Raw genomic sequence first — 20,231 nt, forward strand, 5'->3', positions numbered from 1 at the left:
AACAGTCAACACTTGTTTATACACAATCCTTGAGCCCCTTCAATGCCCCTTTTGCAACTTGATTTCTTGGCCCCTTTTGTTATGGCATTCAGATGTAAGCTAAGGGAAAACGTGATAAGGCAGACTCATGTGTGGAATGCTTAGACCTTGAGTCCTTTGCACAAACATTTTTCTGTTTGCTAAAACAAAACATGCTGTTACTTGGTTTTGTAAAGCTTACTTCTCAGACATGAATTAGTACAAGGGAACGAAGAGAACATTCGTCTTCCACAATCACAATAAAAGAAATTTAAAGAGAGCCAAGGAAACACTCATGATGTGCTGAGAGTGGTGGTGTGAGAGGTTTAGGCATTTTTAAGAATTCTTCCACAGGAGTTGCAGGCTAAGGCATGGGAAAAGTACACCTGTCTAGAACAAAGCAATATGAATACTAATATAAAATAAAATATAATTTAAGGATATCACTAATTAACCCCAACTCCACCGATGGTGTTAAGTTTTCAGGAATACCATTATAACACAATAAATGGCATACACACTTATTACAGATATTCATAAGAAGTAAAAATCTAGACCAACATGAAATAAATGTAAGATAGGGAATGGTTTTAAATAAAGCACAAAGAAGTTAGAAGGGTTTTTTCTTTCTTCTTTCCATTTTATTCTTTGTATTCTTCATTTAGTACTTTTGCTTATTAAAGGCTCTATATTTTTGCATCCTTTTACCTCTTTGTGGATATTTCTAGGTGTAGAAGTCTGCCATGAGGGGTCTCCTGCTATCATAAGTCCATCAAGATCATTTTACATTTGTTAAAGGTCCACTAGTGGTTGAGTACAGCTGCCTTCTGTTATTAAGAGTATCACATTTCTCATTCCAAAGGTGGCAGTCTGACTGCAGATTATCAATTCAAAAACTCCCAGTATAACCAGTGACTTGTGAGTTTGGCACTTTATGGCCACTTTAATGTTAGATGTGAATAAGAGCAGCTGCTGCTTCACAGATCCTTTGTTTGGTTTCACCACACCATGCGTCATACCACCCGTTAAATAGTGTGTTTGTATTTATGTGTATGCAATGCTCTTTTTCTTTTGTGGATTCCTGAAAGTGGTCTGGCTCATATCCTTTATCATTATCTCTTTGCCCCCAGAACCTGCAAGAGAAGAAGAGTTATCAGTCATGTATTGGCACTTGCAGAACATATTGGGCTCAGCTTTAACAAACACATCAGTGATATAAGAAACAGTGGGTATCTTAGACACACAAAATAAATGAAGTGAAATAAGATGCATAATGTGACTTCAGTCATGTCAAGTTCTGTAGAAGGCAGGAGCAGCTCTAAGTGCAATTTCCACTGCTGGAGTGTGTGCATGTGTGAAATTAATATGTACTTTAGATGATTATAGTCTCACTGGTCTTAGTGTGGCAATCTACTATATAATACAATGCAAAGCTTTATCTGAGTGTCCAGTTCATCTCATCTGATTGGTCAGTATGGTTTTGGTGACACAATCAAAAGAGGAAGTGAGTGGGAGACACACATAAAGCAAGAGGCAATCAAATATTTTTAAATTGATTCTGTTACAGGTAACCTGGCTGGTTTCAAGTAAAAACCAAAAGAGAGAAAGAAACACAATCGTTGCATGTCCAGCTTCACAAGGACAATTAATCTTTGTGGTACACAAGACACCTGACCCATTAAGTCCATACTTCATTGGGCAGACCATGTAACAAATCTGGGATTTGGTGTCCTGGCATGCAGGTTATTTCATTTTTCATACCATATACATTCATTTTTGTGGTATTTTGCATTTGTTATAATCTGGCAATGCCATTTTGTGAAATGTTTTGCAAAATGTCAGCCATCCATTTTTTAGTCATTTTGCTTTTTGCCAGTCATGAGAAGAATTGTATAATCATTCTACATAAGAAGGAAGTACAGAGGTTTTAGAATCTAAGGTTAGAATCCATAATAAAAACAAACAATTTTGTTAAGAGATGGTTGTTAACCTGCTTTATTTACTACTTCCACTGCTTGAACCCTTCCAGAGTACAAAGTGTTTAAAAGAAGCATGGCATGTGACATCACAGGGAATAATTAAATGGTCATGGTGGCCATTTTTAAAAGAGAGACTTGCACGCTCAGAAACGATCTGCACCAGTTGTTAAATAAACGAAGGCCTATGGGCCAATTCCTTTTTTGTTTAAACTTCTTTCATCCTCACAGTTATGTCATCTAGCCTTTTTTGATTGGATTATTACATACAGTCCTATGTTAACAATCCCAGCCTGGTCCTGACTACTCTTTACATTTTTCCTTAAGACGCTTACTCTGCCTCACTCACTTTAAAATATAAAGCATGAGAACCTTCTTTTATGGAAATATCTAAACAGGCATGTCAAATAAGGAACAGGGATTTCTTCTCGGACATATACTGATTATCCTCAAAACACTCTTACCAGTCTGTTTGCAAAGAAACTCACAAAATGTTGCCTGAATCAAACAAGGTCACTTTACTGTATGGACAGAAAAATCACAAGTGAGTAATGATTCAGTTTATTTCTCAGGTGCCTGCGTTTTGTTGACAATAATGCACCTGCCACTTCCCACAAGAGAAAACCTTTCTGAAAATAAATTGGCACTGATCGAGAGACTTACAGTCATCATACAAGATCAGCATATTGCATATAGCATATAGTGTGGGAGAATTTTGAATACAATATTGAAGGCATTCATTATAAGCACATTGTCTTGGTGCAGAATATGTTGTGTGATGTAGACATTTAGAGTAAAAAAAACCCAACAAACCTTAAAATTCACCTAAATTTCATTACAAATGGGCCCATTCCGGGCAATAAAAGGAAAAGATGAAAAGTGCAAACAATCAGTGCATATTTGTTCAGCACAAATGACATAGAATTTTTTTTTTAATTATAAATTTGTATAAAATTGTTCATATTCAGTATCTGGTTTTGATGATGCTTATTTTATCTGACAAAAACAAAACCAGATAGTAAACCATATTGTGTAGTAAGCTTTTAAACTAATATCCTAACCCATTAAGTGTACAGTTCTGACTGATTGTAACACAAAACTAAACTCCATAGTAGCTCTTTAACCATACCAAAATTACTAACACTAAAACTGAAACTAATAGATATAAAAATAAAATAAAAATGTCTTTGTAAAATAAAAACTCAATTAAAACTAAATATGCATAATGGAGGAAAACTAAAACTAAACTGAATTTCCAAGCAAGGTCAGAAAAAAGATAGAAATAAAAACTAATATAAAAAGGCAAAACTATAATAACATTGGTTCCATGTATCTTGTTAAGTGAAGCCCCAGGAGGTGGGGCCACCCTAACATTGTTCTTGTGATTTTCCTTGGGCTGTATATTGAGCCAGTATGAGAATCTCAACAGCAGAATATCGAGTTAGTGATGGAGTTACCAAGTGATATTTCTCTTCATTCGCTTTTTTTTTGCTTTTGTTAGTATTTTGCCCTGTTCCTGAGATTTTGCTTTTGGATTGTGCCTTTGGGACTTGTTCGTCTACAATTGTTGTTCAGGCAAATCTTTTATTTATTTATTTATTTATTTATTTTTTTTTTGCTATTTGGGGTATGCTTGATATTTCTTCAATTTTTTAATTAACTCTTAAGGTTTGGAATTGTCTTTACAATCCACAGTTTTCACAGTTGTATCTCCTTTGTAAGGTATTTTTATTTTGGGACTTTAAATGTCTTCTTGAACTTTCAAAGCTAGCCTCCCATTTTAGGAGCCTCTTCAGGGTGTAGCCTCCTGGCAGGAGTAGGGAGGGTTGTCTGATTTAAGGTTGTGGTCAGATCAGTGAAAGTCCTGGGGCCTCATGCATAACGCCATGCGTAGAATTTGCACTTTAACATGACGTAAGCACAAAAGCCAAAATGTGCTTACACACAGAAAAATCCAGATGCATAAATCTGTGCATTCACCAACTTCCACGTTCTTCCACTACATAAATCCTAGTCAGCGTGAAAAGTAACGCTCGTGCACGCGTGTGCTGTCCCGCCCCAACCCCTCCCAGAATTACACCTCTTTGAATATGCAAATCAATTTAAATAGCCCTTAAGCTCAGCATTCTGTGAAAGGACAATGGGAAAAGCACGGGGGAAAATATAATTTCAGCGAATACCAAGTGGAGGCAAAAAAAAACGTACTATTTGTTGGTTTAAACAATGGAATAAACAACAAAAGGAAGTCGATCGCTTGCAATAGCGTGTCGGAGAAATTCAAAAGCTCAAGTTCACAAAGTCGCATAGTGCCCGAAATAAAAAAGAAGTTGTCAGATATCAAAGTCGCCGTGAAAAGGCAAGTCATAGCCCACCATCTGAGTTTCATATGAAAGCTCATTAGGGTACAGAGAAAAAAAAATAGGCACACAGTGGGAAAAAAGCACTAAATGTCAACTTCAATCTAAAAATTTCCACTTTAATCACATACTTTATTTTGTCATTAAAGTAGAACATCATAAACTTCATCTTAAAATCGTTTAATTTACTAGTTTCTTAAATCCCATCGTAACTAAAGTAGCACGTTAAATGCTTTGTTTTGTATTTGATCTTCTATGTGCTCTATCTGTGTGAATCACTACGTGCTTCCGGGTTTTGTCTTCCTCCGACAGGACACAGAATCCATTACATTCGTAATTTTACTGCTCTCTGAATAATTAAAATACTGAGATGTATACTTGATATAATTTTCATTATGATAGGAGTTAAAGCATGTTAATAAACATGGGAACATGGTGGCGCAGTGATTGATGAATTTATTGCAGCAACACTGTCTCTTTCAAACGTACTCACCCCCAATTCCTGTCCTTATCTTTCTTTCTCCAAATACCCAATTGCCACACAATCAGCTCTGTAATAGACGTTAAGCCATCTGTAAGCTTAGAACGCCGATTCTTCAAACCTTTAAGGAACATTGAAATATCTTCATAGTACATGTTTAATTATTCTATCCTTCACGCCAGTCCCAGTGAAGCATACAATGCGAGGCAGGAACAATCCGTGAATGGAGTGCCAGATCCTTGCTAGCTATGCGACACCGTGTCCTTTAATTATTAACGTTATAGATTATTTAAATGAAGTTAAAGTTTTATCTGTATAATATACTGTAATGAACATATTTTGCTGCATTTCATCTTTAAAATGATATTGTCATCATATGTAAATACACGCTTTATACAGTGGCTCTGGTTGTGCAATATTATAACTGTAGTGCAAGTTTACAGTGAGGTGACTGTACTAATAAGTCCGAACAGTTCTACAAGGAGCAGTACATATTGATTGCGTTTAGAGCTCTTGGGATGAAACTCTTCCTGAACCGTGAGGTCCGTACAGGAAAGGTTTTGAAGCATTTGCCGTGTGAAAAGCAGTTCAAATAGGAAGCATGGCTGAGGCAGCGTGTGCTTGATGCTGTATACCGATAATACTGATCAGCTTCTCTGAGTGGTGCAGTGAGAGTAATATGGAAAAAGATGATCTGCTCTGTCAACCCCTAACGGGAGCAGCTGAAAGAAGAAGAAGAAGGTTCAGTGAGAGTAACAACGCTAAAGCAGCTATGGTATTTGGAATAGTTTGGCCATTCCATGGACCATTATATTGTTACAGGTTAATTACAATCAGATGCATTATACTAATAAGCAATATGCGGTTAGTTTCAGTGTATTTATAAAGGGATGTGGATCTGAAAAAGAAAGACTAACCACACAGGAACAGTAGCACTGCTTTGACGCTGGGTGCCGCCAGTCTGCAAGACTGAGCAGAGAACTTGTGTACGACAGGATATGAGGTATCGTGGAAATGTGCGTGGCCTTACTCCAAGTATAGGTTTTATACATTGCGATTTCAATGTGGAAACATTCTTACTGAACATTTCTGTGCGTATGCACCGTTTAAACATGAGGCCCCAGGTCTGCTTTATGGTCACTTTGAAGGCCTTACACATCCTTTTTGCCATGTTTTTGATTCCAACACAGAGCAACAGCATAGGTAGATTTTTTTGCAGAATGGCTAGAATGTCACATAGTACCTTTAAAAAATAAATGTATTTGTTTTCTTTTAATAGGTGTTCTTTTCTATTGTTTTTGTTAGGAATTGTATATAAAAGGAATAAACGAATCATCTCACTGCGAGTACACCATGCGGGAATTGTATCACAAGAAGGAAATGAACGATATGGATGTCTGGTATCCCTGAACATCTTATGGATTTGGAGGAGCTGAAAAGACAAATTAATTTTATAAGTCAAGTTAGCACCAATAAGGAGCTTTTATTCTGGGCATGGGTATTTACAATGGTCCAGAAGACTTAGGAGAATAACAATTAGAAGAGTCCTGCCACTTAGTTTATTGGGGTTACTTAGTAATGTTGACAGTATAAAGGTACAGCAGTTTTTGCTGCTGACTAATGGATCTAAAGTCTAGGGTTCAAATCCCTTGGTCATTCTTTGTCTGTGTGGAGTTTGCACATACTCTGTTGGTCTGTGTAGACCTCTATGTACTCTAGTAATCTTTCCATATTCATCATTTGTGTTAGATTAGCTCTAAATTGGACCTATGTGTGGTAAGCCTGAGCTTGTGTCCAAGTCAGCACAGCAGTGGGTTGGTGTTCTATCCTTGTCTTAGTTTTGCCAGGATAGTCTCCCCCATGATCTTCAATTTGATTAAGTGAGTTTAAAACAGCATAAATATATAAATACTCAGTAAAGTGGAATCCTCTTCGTACTACGTGGATGATGAAATATATAATACTTTGGTTACCAGTTCATTTAAATTAAGTCATTTTGAAGACTGCCCCAGGTAACATAGCCAAAAAAGTGAGAAGCTATCATAAGAGTTTTGGCTTGTGTTAACATTAAACATTTTTGGCACCCTTATTTTCCATTAAATAATTCAGCGGGTTAGAAAATGGATGTGACAAAAAATGTGCAAGGGTCTAACTATGCCAGGGTGCAATCTCTTCTATTGCCCAACATCAAATATAAAGATTGTGAATGTTGAAAAGGGAACAGCTGATGTTGATCCCTCCTTAGACAATTAAATAAAGACAAGATAGAAAACAGGGAAAGACTCTTGTGGACAAGTTGACTGTTGCAATCTGGTGTCTCAGTCTGATACACACTTTACATTATATTACAAACTGAATCCATGTCTGTCTTGGCAGAGCATTTACACTGCTTATGGAATGGGATGTAAAAATGGTGACTCACTGGCATTTGTAAATTATCCTACCAGAGGCTAGATAGAATTTTATCACCTAATTATTTACTAAACAGTTGCATCTTTATGTATTTTGTTTTTAAGCACAACTGTAAAGTCATACAAAAACAGAGAATTCAAACCCGTTGCATGTTGAATGATCACATTCCTGTCCAGAGCACTGAGCCAACAGGTTCTAATGTGAAAAAAAAAAATTCTTACTTGATGCTGTCATTCAGAAGTCTGTTGTCCACCCAGAGGTACTGATTTTCTGTCTTCTGGTCAGTTAAACCAATCCAGTGAGATTTGTCAGTTTTGCTGGCTGTCTTATTCAGTAAGAAGTTCTGAAGAGTAAACAAACTTGTGTCTGTAAAGAAGTGCCTCTGTTACAAGTCAGTGATATCGCTATACTTCACTACCCCAATGTGATATTTTCTATTCAACTCCCCTCTGCAAATGACTTTCTGTGTTATCTCCACCAAGATGAATGGCTTACCTGTTCCTTTTGGCTCTCTATGATCACCAGGTGACCCCCCATTGAGGTGCAATTATCACGACTGTCAGCCCAGGTCTTTTTATCACTGGCGAAGTAGTAACATTTTGTGTTGAATGGCACCCAACTCTCTGGGCAGAAGACACATTGCCTTTCTGTGAGATTAGAGAACAGAAAGCTGAATGAGCGAGACCACCAGAATTCTGTTGTCAATGCTAAACTGAGACCCTCAGGCAAATGCAAGGTCTCTTCTGTGGTACTGGTGATTCAAATACCTACTGTTGACACTGGGATGTACCTCTGGGAGATACACGAGAAAGAAAGGGAGTGCTAGGGGTTGATGGGCCTGGAGCAGGAGGAATCACTTGTGATTAATGAAGGATTGTAACAACAACTCATGACTGCAACAATGATATCTCTTGTTTTTTAAATTTACAAATATGCAGGGATTCATAGAAATAAATTTATGAATAGGCAGGGATTCATTGAAAAAGCACTCACCTGGTTTTGAGACATCTTGTAGAGAGCAGTATTTATTAAGAGATGTATTCAGGGCCGTGTGATTCCCTTGTAATGCTGAGTACCTCATCTGCAGGTCACTAAAGCTCTGTGTCAAATTCATATTTTGGGATTGCAGTGCTGTGTTGTTCCCTTCTAATGCTGAGTATTTCAACCGCAGGTCACTGATACTTTGATTCAAGTTCATATTTTGGGATTGCAGTGCAATGTTTCTTTGATTCAGATCTATGTACTGGGTGTTCAGTTTTAAGAGCTGAACCTTCTGATCTGTGAAGTTCTCATGTAATTTCCTCAGCTCTTCATTGGTATTAGAAATGTTTGTTTCCAGTGTCTCTTGTTTTTTTTGAATTTCTTCATATTTATGGCTAAGGACAACTAAATGACAAAACAAAAAATACTTTTTTCAGTTTTTCAGGGTCTCAATTTTCCCATGCATTAATCCTTCTCCCACACTACAGCTTTTTTGTCCTGTGTCTTTTTTTCTCTTGCTTGAAGAATCTTTCTCCTCCATTACACTTCTTAATGACTGAGATGGTGAGCATAAGCACAGTTAACACTATAAATATAAAAGCAATTACTCTTTTAAATTTGCTCCCTTTCTTATTTCCCTTTTCCTGCAATCTGGCAAACTCCTAGAATCAAAATGTCAATGCTACTCCTAGAAGCAAGGCAATTCCATTACCTGTCACAGTTGGAAATTGTAATATTTTATAGCATTTTACTATTATTATTATTATTTATTTTACCAGATGAACTTTGTGCAATTAAAACATAAGAAAATACCTTTGACAAATGGTATTAAACTGAAACTCTGACCTCAGCTCCACCTTTTCTTCATTTATTTTTTCCTTTTATTTTCATATCACATTTCTTTTATTAATTGTTTCTTCTTTTTCTGAACTTATGGTGGGGCTCACAATTCTGACTACTCAGGTTCTGCTCCTAATGACTGCGCTGCCACCTGAGTACTAATTGGGAGATTCATTTGCTGAGCCATTGTACTGGATTGTCTTGCATGTCCCACTTTACTTTACCTAGTGTGACCTGTACGTTTAAGGTCAACATACCCACTTGCATATTGGCCTCTTTTGTCAGTCTTCTAGAAAGATTAAGGAATGTTCTGCCCTTCTTCCTGCACACTCACTACCCTGGCCTCCCAGCCAAGTGACCAATCCTGACAGGGATGCCAGCCCATACATGCCATTCATCACACTAGTGAACATTTCCTTTCAGTATTAGATCTAGTTCTAATTACTTCTGGTTTTTGGATCTTCAGGTTATGGTTTTATAACTGAAGGTGAAAGAGAACAACACACTCTGTTGTGTGAAAACAATGTCGTAGCTAGAATCCTTGATACTAGATGGCTCGGCTGAGTTTCTCCTTGAGTGAAATGGCAGGAATGGTGCAGTGACCTAGATTTGACCTGGTTGTGATGGTGTAGGGTGAGTCCTCGTGGGAGTCTGAGTAGTCTAAGTGGAAAGGTGGCACCTGAGAGTAAAGTGTGGCCTGAAAAAGCCCTTAAAGATTCCACTCTTGCTAAGGCATTAGTTATAATTGTTCAGCACCCTTTCTGTGATTCACTATTTTTGAGAGTTTTTGGTCTTTTAAACATTTTTGTTGTAGTATTTGTGACCTTTTGTTTTTGTTCTTGTGACCTGGTGAGGACATCTTCAATGTTTGAACTGCAGACTACTTTAATTATTTTACTCAGATTAACTGAATTTACAGGGTTTCAATTACAGGTATTGCAATACTTTCTTGTACATCCTTTTGTATTACGCTAATAATTTATGCATTTTATTCTAGTCTTTCTTTTCCAATTATAGGTAAAATTCTGTTACAACAAACTGCCAGAGACCTAAAAAGTATTTTGTTGTAATGAAAATGTCGTTGTAATGAGATTCTGTATTTGTCACTTTCTTTATTTTGCGTCCAGGCATTTGCAATCATTTCAATAGCTTCTTTCGCATTAATTTTAATCTTCTCCTGTCCAAGCTATGCTGACAAGAATTTTTCTCAGCATTTCCTTGAGATAATACACTTTCAGGGTGCGAATGTTACCCAATTCCAATGGCTGAAGCACTGCTGTGCAATTGGGTGGGAGGAATTCAAATGCGGAAATTATTTCTAAATGCGGAAGCATGTTGTGTGCAGCACAGTCATCAATCAGAAGCTGAATCATTCTTTTCTTCTTCTTCTTCATATTGTAAGGTTTCTGAAATCTTCTTCCCACTCCCCACTCAATGGGAACGTCATGCTGAAATGCGTCCCGAAGCGATTACCACATCTGTGTAAGATTGTTTGTCTGTTGCTGGGGCAACAGCAGGCTCACAGCGATGCAGTAAGGCCACAGAAGCGAATCCTAAAGATCATGGTCACGCTATAAATCCCTGTCTTGCATCTCAAAATACGAGGCTTGGTCTAAGTACTTTAGCAAAACCAGCTTTATTCAGCAAGAAACAGGAACAGCAGGGTTATTTATTGTAGCGGGATCTGCCACTTTCCTATACTCAGGCACAGCAGTCAGGCAGGGTTGTGGCCAGGTTAGTGGCCAAGTAATACTGTTCACTGCATTTACAATGTTCCTTGCATTACCCATCGAGCTTGCTTTGGCGGAGAGCGCAGCAGAGCTGTGAGTCTGCTGTTGCCCTGGCAACATATAAACAGTCTTCCACAGACTTGGTGATTGCACTTTGGGACACTCTTCGTGTGTCGTCCAGTAGGGGAAGTCCCAAGAGAGTTTAGAAACCTCACATTTTCTTGAATGAGTGCGCATTAATAAGAATGTTTCTTGAACGAACATCACTTAACCACATAAAATGGCTTTTCAAGATCTTTTTTTTGCTTGGCCTTTCATGAAAGTTCACAGTGTCGATGGCTAAATTCCAAAACACTGGCAACGTCTTCTTTCTTTATGTGCTGCAAAATGTAATTTTTTTTTCTAATATGAACTGTTATTTTTGTGTCTGCTGTTTCTGTAGGAGGGTGACATTGAGTTAAATTCCAATGGATTTTTTCAAATGTTGATGAGCAATAAGCAAAAGATATCACTGAAAACCACCGAAAAAAAAAAACAGTATGAGCAAAGTTCAAGGAAAGAATTTTTTTTTTACAATGTTTCTGTTTGGGGATCATTGTGCCAACTGAGCTGCGACCACAGAACTAACTGCTCTGTGGATGATTTTTTGGGCACTTTGTTGTAATGAAAGTATCCGCTAAATCTACCTCGTAGTAATGAGATTTCTATAGACTTGTGTCATATGGGGAAACCGTCGGGACCATAAAAATACTGCGTTGTAATGAAAATTTCATTGTAAAGATATTAGTTGTAACAGAATTTTACCTGTAGTTTATGACCAAGGAATGTGAAATAATTTATATCCTTGGAACGGATGGATATCATATTGATAAGAGTTACAGAATTACAGTTTGAGGAAGGAAAGAGCAATTTAAAAGATTAAACACTTTGAGTCATTCATCATCAGGAAAACATAGCCAATCAAATGTGTTTAATGTCACATGTTCCAACATCACATGTGTACATTTTAACATAAATATGGCTGGTCTGAGGGACTAAACAGAAGAAAATGACAGAAGGGAAACATAGAAGGCGATATCAGAGATCGAGAGACATGAGGCCATCTGATTTGAATGTCAGAAAGCGCGACCTGTGATATACACCGATCTCTGAACCAAAAGCCTTCCAAGACAATAGCCACCTCTGACATTTCTAATTTTCAGTAAGCTGTTATTTTTTGTTTTCTATTTGGTATTGTTACATTAATAAATACCATGTTGCTTTTGTATTTTCTATACCTTGTCTTTTATCCAGATTGATTAAAATTTTATGAAGACGTCAATTGTGTGCAAAATTGCCTCTTTCTTCCCTGCAGGGTTTATCAAGGTTATTGAGGTCACTCCTCAATAATTAAAACAACTGCAGTAAAAGTAAGACATAGATTGGCTAGCAAGTGGCACATAGCCAAAAGAGTTCCTGGCAAGTCTCACAAACTTCATGCGAACACATCTGAGTTTTATCTTTTGTTTTTACTGAGTTGATTTGTAACTTAGAGTAACCTTTAGCTTTAAACATTTTCAATAATTACAATTTAGTTCTGTTTCAAGGACAGTGTTTTTTAACAATTTTTGACTTTATTATTGCATGTTGAAATTTGTATCTTTTATGATATTTCTTTGTTTGGCTTTTTCTATACTAATAAAAGGCAAAGCCCTCACTGACTGACTGACTGACTCACTCACTCATCACTAATTCTCCAACATCCGTGTAGGTAGAAGGCTGAAATTTGGCAGGCTCATTCCTTACAGGCTACTTCCAAAAGTTAAGCAGGTTACATTTAGAAATTCTACGTCCAACGGTTATAATTGAATCCTACTTATGTACATATATACGATCATAGCCTTCAGTTCGGTCGCTGTGTGAGGCGGCGTTGCGTCCCCCATCACAACGCCTCCCACGTGGTTGGCTGCCCTGCCTATATTGCGTCCCCCATTCCCACGCCTCCCACGTAATTGACTGCCTTCCCATATAAGGCCGTCTGTCGCTTAAACCATGAAACAAACCAATCATGACAGCAGCAATCCAAGCTGTGAGAAAACAGTAAAAGGAGGCGTGTCAGACGTTGTGGTACATTTTCTGATGCAGCTAGACGGAAACAACTTCGTGACACTGCCGCCAAATACTGCAGAAAAATCCACAAGTTAATAGACATGCTATCGCTAAATACTGCAGGCAAATCCACAACTTAATAGAGATGCTGCCATTAAATACTCGCAGGCAAATCCACAAGTTCATAGAGACACTGTAAGCTAAATACTTGCAGAAAAATCCACAAATTAATAGACATGCTGTCGCTAAATACTCGCAGGCAAATCCACAGGTTAATACCGGGAATGCCTGTTAAACATCTTAGATTCACGAGTAGCGATTTGAGTAGTGAACACTTCGATTAATAAAACTGTTATCTTTACAACGGTTGACAAACACGGAATGTATTTTTTTTTTTTTTTTTTTTATTAATTTTATTACAATCCATACAAAGCAATCAAGTTTTTACAAAAAGAAAAATTAAGTTAAGAACAGATCGATCCCCACCCCTGAGAGAGCAAGCAAAAACGGCGTTAAATTTAAGGCTTGTATACATACCTAAATTAATAAATTCTCTGTGCTTTATGAACTTATTTTAAAATATTACTGATTAGATCCTGCCATGTTTTGAAAAAGTCTGTACGGATCCTCTAACTGAGTATTTGATTTTTCCAATTTCAAATAATATAACACATCGGTTTCCCACTGACTTAAAGAGGAGAGTTTGGGTTCTTCCAGTTTATGAGAATAAGTCTGCGTGCCAACAGTGTAGTGAATGCAATCACAATTTGTTTGTCTTTCTCCACCTTAAGACCCTCTGGAAGAACCCCAAACACAGCTGTTAATGGGTTAGGAGGGATTGTGAGTCCAAGGCTATCTGAAAGGTAATTAAAATGTTTGTCCAGAATAATGTTAATTTGGTGCAGGCCCAAAACATGTGACCCAGTGAGGCTGGGACTTGACTGCAGCGTTGCAGGTTGGATCATGCCCTGGAAACATTTTGGAGAGTTTTAGTCGAGACAGATGTGCTCGATATATAATTTGGAGTTGTATAATTGTATGCTTTGCGCATATGGAGCTCAAGTGAATTCTCTGCATTGCTACTTTCCACTCTTTTTCTGATATATTAATTGAAAAATCTTTTTCCCAGTGTCCTCTTGGAACACGGAATGTAACTTGAACAGAAAGAAATAATGATAATCAAATTCTTGATGACAGCAACACTCATAACAATGACAAAACAATTGCATTGACAATCATGTTACGTTATTTTTAAAATGTTTTCTTTTCTTTTTCATAACTTCTTTAACACACTACTTCTCCGCTGCGAAGCGTGGGTATTTTGCTAGTATTTAATAAATTGATGTTTTTTATTTAATTTTTAAAAATTACATACCACTAACCAAACACATTTTAAATGATCCATTGTTAAAACCTGAAAAAAGTATTTAAAGTTTTTTCATCTGAAAGAGAGTGTGCAGATGGTAATTTATAAGGTGAACCATCCAACATAGTGTCGCTATCAGAAATCAGTTAAATTCTCAACTGTGTTCAGAAGTTTAGTCTCTTCTGAAATAATAAATCATTTTCTAACTCAACATTTGCAATTTGTTAAAATAAACTTTGATCATGCATCTGTCCACAATGAACACTCGGCAGCTAATATAGCATTGTTTAACTTAAGATCTCTTAATGACAAAGTGCTGGTGCTGTCAGAATTCATTACAGACTGCAACCTTGACATGCTTTACCTAACAGAAACCTGGCAAAAAACTAACAATTTTACGTATCTCACAGAGGCGACACCATTCAGATATGTCTCCTTCACATAGCCTTGCAGCTCAAGACAGGGAGAAGGAGTCGCAGGCATTATTAGAACTGAACTAAACATCAAACGAATCCTAATTGACTGCCCATTGTTATTTGAGTGTCTTGCTCTTAAGCTAATAACAAAATCAGGTCCTGCCTTATTCATTGTTCTCTATCCGCGCCTTCTGCTGTTATGCACCGAAAATCTGGAATAGCCTGCCAATAGGAATTCGCCAGGCTGATACAGTAGAGCACTTTAAAACACTGCTGAAAACACATTACTTTAACATGGCCTTTTATAACTTCATTTTAATCGTAATTTAACTTAATCCTGATACTCTGTATGTTCAATTCATCATAACAACTATTCATGGTGGCTCTAAAATCGGTACTGACCCTACTCTCTTTTCTGTTTCTTTTTCCGGTTTCTTTGTGGTGGTGGCCTGCGCCACCTCCACCTACTCAAAGCTTCATGATGCTCCAACAATGATGGACGGATTAAAAGGAAGAAGTCTACGTGACCATCATCATCATCAAGCCCTTCCATGAGAATCCTAAATCCAAAGAGGACTGTTTCATTTATGTTAGGTAGAATGCCCAGAGGGGACTGGGCGGTATCATGGTCTGGAATCCCTACAGATTTTATTTTTTCTCCAGCCGTCTGGAGTTTTTGTTTTTCTGTCCCCTGGCCATTGAACCTTACTCTTATTCGATGTTAATGTTGATTTATTTTTATAATTATGTCTTTCATTTTTCTTTTCTTTAATATGTAAAGCACTTTGAGCTACTGTTTGTATGAAAATGTGCTATACAAATAAATGTTGTTGTTGTTGTTGTTGTTGTTATCCCCCCCAAAATACAATGTATCTTTTTTATCTGATCTGACTGATTATTAACCCACTTAAGTTCCCTTTTGCAGAGAGTCATTCTTCTTGATGATTTCAACATCCATATCAACATTACTACATGTAAATTAAGAAATTAATTCCTATCCTTACTGGACTGTTTTGATTTTCCTACCCACTCTGGTAGTCATATATTGGACTTGATCTGCACATCTGGCTTATTTTTAACAATGCTTATATCAGTGATTTGGGACTATTTCATCATAAAAGAGTTCACAGATCACTGTCTCATTACCTCTCCCTCCTCTTACCTATAAATGTAGGATTTCTTGCAGAAATCTTAAAAATATCTGTCCTTCTACCCTTGTTAATTCCATTTCTAATCTTATTCTGTATTCACCTATTCGATCAGATAGTCTTGATGATCACTATGACACAGTCCTTCTTTCAGAACTAGATAAAACAGCCCCTTTAAAGCATAAAGAGGTTTCCTTTAAGCATCCAGCTCCATGGAACAATAAAGAGATACGGTCTAAGAAAGCAGCTAGCCAATGCCAGTATGCCACATAAGACTGGCCTCACCGTGCACATCCAGGCTTTCTCTGACCATCAAACAGCTTACAGGGATCCACTAACTGCAGCCAAAAGCACACATTATGCAGAATAATAGAAAGTGGCTATGATAACCCAAAGGTTTTGTTCTCTAGTTAATAAACTACTTCTAGCTATATCTGGCCCAATTATATCCTCTACCAAAGCCTGGGAAAAAGTCCTCCACATTTTACGCAAATAAAATTAAATCTAAATAATTCAACTAACATAAATCTGTCATCCATTTAAATCTTTCCCTGTCTTCCCGCTCCATCCAGGTCCTTTTCTAAATTTTCACCAGTCACATCTGCATTTGTTATTGACCTGCTTTGTAAGATGAGGCCCACTACCTGTGTTCTGGATCCTATCCCCACTTCTTAAATCCTGCCTTCATGCCATAATCCCAACTGTTAAAACATTAATAAATACATCCCTTGAAAGCCAATACATCTTTGTGTCAGCCACTTTTAAAATCGCTTCTGTAACCCCATTGTTAAAAAGTCTGGTCTTGATGCTGATAATCTTAACAATTTTCAGTCAATTTCTTACCTACCTTTTCTGTCAAAAGTTCTTGAGTGTGTTGTAGCCTCCCAACTCACCAATTACTTAACTTCTAATAATTTGAATGAACCCTTCCAGTCTGGTTTCAGGGCACAGCTCAGCTGTGAAACTGCTCTGCTGCGGGTAACCAATGATTTGTTTATGGCAGCAGACAAACCAGCATATTAGTTCTATTAGACATAAGTGCAGCATTTGACTCAGTCAGACATGACATTCTACTGTACTATCCAGAATGGAGAGCATGTTATCTCTGACACTGCCCTCCAGTGGTTTAAGTCCTACCGGACTGACAAGCAAGAGTTTGTTAGTCTTGGCAACAGCAGATCCAGCTCAGTGCCAGTCACACAAGGGTTTCATCAGGGTTCTGTCCTTGGCCATCTGCTCTTCTGTATCTGTATGCTTCCCCTTAGCCACATCATTCATAGCTTTGGACTGGGTTATCATTTTTATGCAGATGATACTCAACTCCATATCAATGTTAAAAGTGAAATTTCTTCAGAGATTTCTTAGCTCACAATTTGCTCCAGTGAAATTAAAACCTGGATTGAGCAGAAGTCTTTAAAATTAAATTGCAACAAAACTGAACCCCTGAAAATCGGCACTAAAGCACAACTTAAGAAAATGAGCTCCTTCTCAGTTACTCTTGATGATGATCTCATCAGATCTTCTTCTGATGTAAGAAACCTTGGTGTCATTTTTGATTCCTTCCTTTCTTATTATTCCCACATAAACCACATTAAGAAACTTTCCTGCTTTCACCTCCATTACATATCCTGTGTTTGCTCATTACTCTTCCTTTCTTATGCTGAGAAACTTGTCCGTGCTTTTATCACTTCCCACATCCATTATTGTAACTCTCTACTGGCAGGTGCCCCTTCATATCTTATATCACAGCTCCAGTTGATTCACAACTCTGCTTCAAGAGTCCTAACATGAGCCAACAACAGTGAGCACATAACACATCCTGTTTCACCTCCGCTGGCTCCCTGTGTCTTACAGGACTGAATATAAAATTCTATTATTAACTTACAAAGTTTTAAATGGCCTCACACCAGACTACATCAGTGACCTTCTCCATCGCTCATCTCCTGTTCACCCGCTAAGGTCCTCTGATTCTGGCAATCTTCTTCTGCCCCACACTAACCTGCACTCTATGGGTGACAGGGCCTTCTGCTGCATAGTGCCCATACTTTGGAATGACCTCCTGAAATTAATTAGATCAGCTGATGCAATTAATTTAAAAAAAAAAAAACAACTTAAAACTCATCTGCTCAGGAAGGAATTGAACGTAACCTGACATTCTATGCCTTCTTCCAGTCTTGCTCTCTATCCAGATGCTCAATATAATTTTTCTGTGTGTTACATCACAAATGGTGTTATTTGCTAGGCTTTCTTTAAGTATTGAATTTAGCATTTTACTCTGATTTATTGTCTTTTATTTTGTTTAATGCCTTTGTATATCCTGTATCTATCTGTTGCAGTGTTTTATTCAGAAAATATTTGTATCTAATTTAACATATACCTGCTGTTTCTTTATGAAACTCTGTGAAACATTGTGAGCATGTGAAATGTGCTATCTAAATAAAATGTATTGTTATTATTATTAGTATTATTTTTTTCAACACACATAGAATTTGGCCATGATGACAGAACGATTTGACGTTAGATTGACCAATTTGGCATGGCCTTTGGCTAATATTTTGTCTTCTGGTTCCTATTTTTAGGCCTATGTGTTATTTACACTTTGAGAAGACATTATTCCTCTCCCTTTAAAATATAAATGCATGAGCATGGATGGAGCTTACCCTTTCAAATACAGTGCTACATTTTTAAATGGTAAACTCCTGAAATGTGAGTTCTTCTACTTATTCTTTTATCCTTTGGGTCTTTATTCCCTCTTACAAAGACTTAAGTGCATCCTTAAAAATATTTATTTTTCACATACATTATGTTTTTAGATTACAGAAATATCTGTTGGCAAAGGCAAAAATGCATCCCCAAACACCACTGAAAGATACTTACAAAACACAACAACTGCAGCAATGGCAGCCAGAAAGACAGCACACAGGAACGTTAACAACAACCACATTAAAAAGGTTTTATTTTTCTTTTTAGTAGGAGGTACCAATACATCTGGAAGAAAGAAAAATGAGTTTGTTAGTTACAGCAAGAATATTTTGCAGTGAATTATCACAAACTTCAGCTAGGGGAATGTGAGCTCACCGGTACTTTTGTTTCCACTTGACTGCTTGTCAATTCCAGTCATTTTCCAGCCTATATTGCAGTAGGTATCACTCTCTGCATGAGCAGCTGAAAAGCAAACATTGGAAATGACCCTTCATAAACTTTTCTTTCATTAATTATTCTAATGTTTAACTTAATTAACTTTGCTCTAAACAACTTTATTTTTGAAATTTGAGCTTGGGCTACCAGAGCCAGTGAAGAGGAAAGTAAATCCCATTATCCTGGCTAAGGCTGCAGTTAAGATGTAAGATGCTAAATTTAATCAAACATGAAATATAAGCAATCTGTTAAAAACTACGATGGGCTAGCACATGTAAGGCTGTACAATCCACTTAATGTTGACGGTGCTGATAAATGTGTTCAGGAAGTTAAAATGGAAAATGGAACATTTTATTGAGTTATAGATTTTATTTTAAATGGATATATGTGGCATTTTCAATCTATACCCAATAAACTATAATGACAAAGTGAAAGCATGTTTCCAAAATGATTTGCAACATTTATTAAAAATCAAAAACTGAAATCTCTCTTTCATATAAGGAGCACCTTTGACAGCAATTATGGCTTTGAGTCTTCTTGGGTAGATCTCTACAAGCTCTGCACATCTGTATTTGGGCAGTCAGTCCCATTTTTCCTGGTATATCCTCTCAAGGTCCTTTAGATTGGATAAAAAGTATCTGGAAACTTCAGGGCTCTCGTGTATAAATGGTGTGTATGCACAAAAAAGTTGCGAACTCCCATGTCTACGCTCAAATCGCAATGTATAAAACCTAAACTTGCCATAAAGCCATGCACATTTTCACAGCAGCTAAATGTTTGGCATACGCAAGTTCTCAGCTCGTTTTTGCAAACTGAAGGCATCCAGCATCAAAGCAGAGAGAAATGCGGAGAGACGTCATGCATAACACCGTGCGTAGAATTCACACTAAAACATGGCATAAAGACAAAAGCAGAAATGTGCGTATGCACAAAAAAAATCCAGAAGCATAAATCTGTGCGTTCGCCAACTTCCACGTTCTTCCGCTCCATAAATCCCGGTCAGCGTGAAAAGTAACGCATGTGCACGCGCCTGCTGCCACTCCACAAACTCCAAGAATTACACCTCTTTGAATATGCAAATCAAGGTACAGTAAATAGCCCTTAAGTTCAGCGTTCTGTGAAAAGGCAATGGCAAAAGCACAGGGGGAAATAAAAGAATTTCAGTGAATACCAAGTGGAGGCAAGGAAAAACATACTATTTGTTGGTTTAAACAGTGGCATAAACAACAAAAGGAAGTTGATTGAGTGACATAGCATGTCGGAGTAGCAGTTGCACAGTG

At 37.3% G+C, this 20,231-nt stretch overlaps 1 protein-coding gene across 1 annotated transcript in view; it reads right to left on the bottom strand.

The window, feature by feature from the left end:
- Nucleotides 1–227: 227 nt before the first annotated feature.
- LOC120528095 (C-type lectin domain family 10 member A-like) overlaps nucleotides 228–20,231 on the bottom strand; it is a 63,450-nt gene continuing 43,446 nt past the window's right edge. The window contains exons 4-9 of the mRNA XM_039752118.1: nucleotides 18,892–18,978; nucleotides 18,691–18,801; nucleotides 8,238–8,630; nucleotides 7,740–7,891; nucleotides 7,466–7,587; nucleotides 228–1,151 (exon numbers count right to left, since the gene is read on the bottom strand). Of these exons, the coding sequence (XP_039608052.1) occupies nucleotides 968–1,151; nucleotides 7,466–7,587; nucleotides 7,740–7,891; nucleotides 8,238–8,630; nucleotides 18,691–18,801; nucleotides 18,892–18,978 (1,049 nt within the window). The 3' untranslated portion in view covers nucleotides 228–967. The remainder of the gene's footprint in view (nucleotides 1,152–7,465; nucleotides 7,588–7,739; nucleotides 7,892–8,237; nucleotides 8,631–18,690; nucleotides 18,802–18,891; nucleotides 18,979–20,231) is intronic.

Source organism: Polypterus senegalus, chromosome 4 (genome assembly GCF_016835505.1).
Source record: "Polypterus senegalus isolate Bchr_013 chromosome 4, ASM1683550v1, whole genome shotgun sequence".
In the NCBI taxonomy this organism is placed as follows: domain Eukaryota; kingdom Metazoa; phylum Chordata; class Cladistia; order Polypteriformes; family Polypteridae; genus Polypterus; species Polypterus senegalus.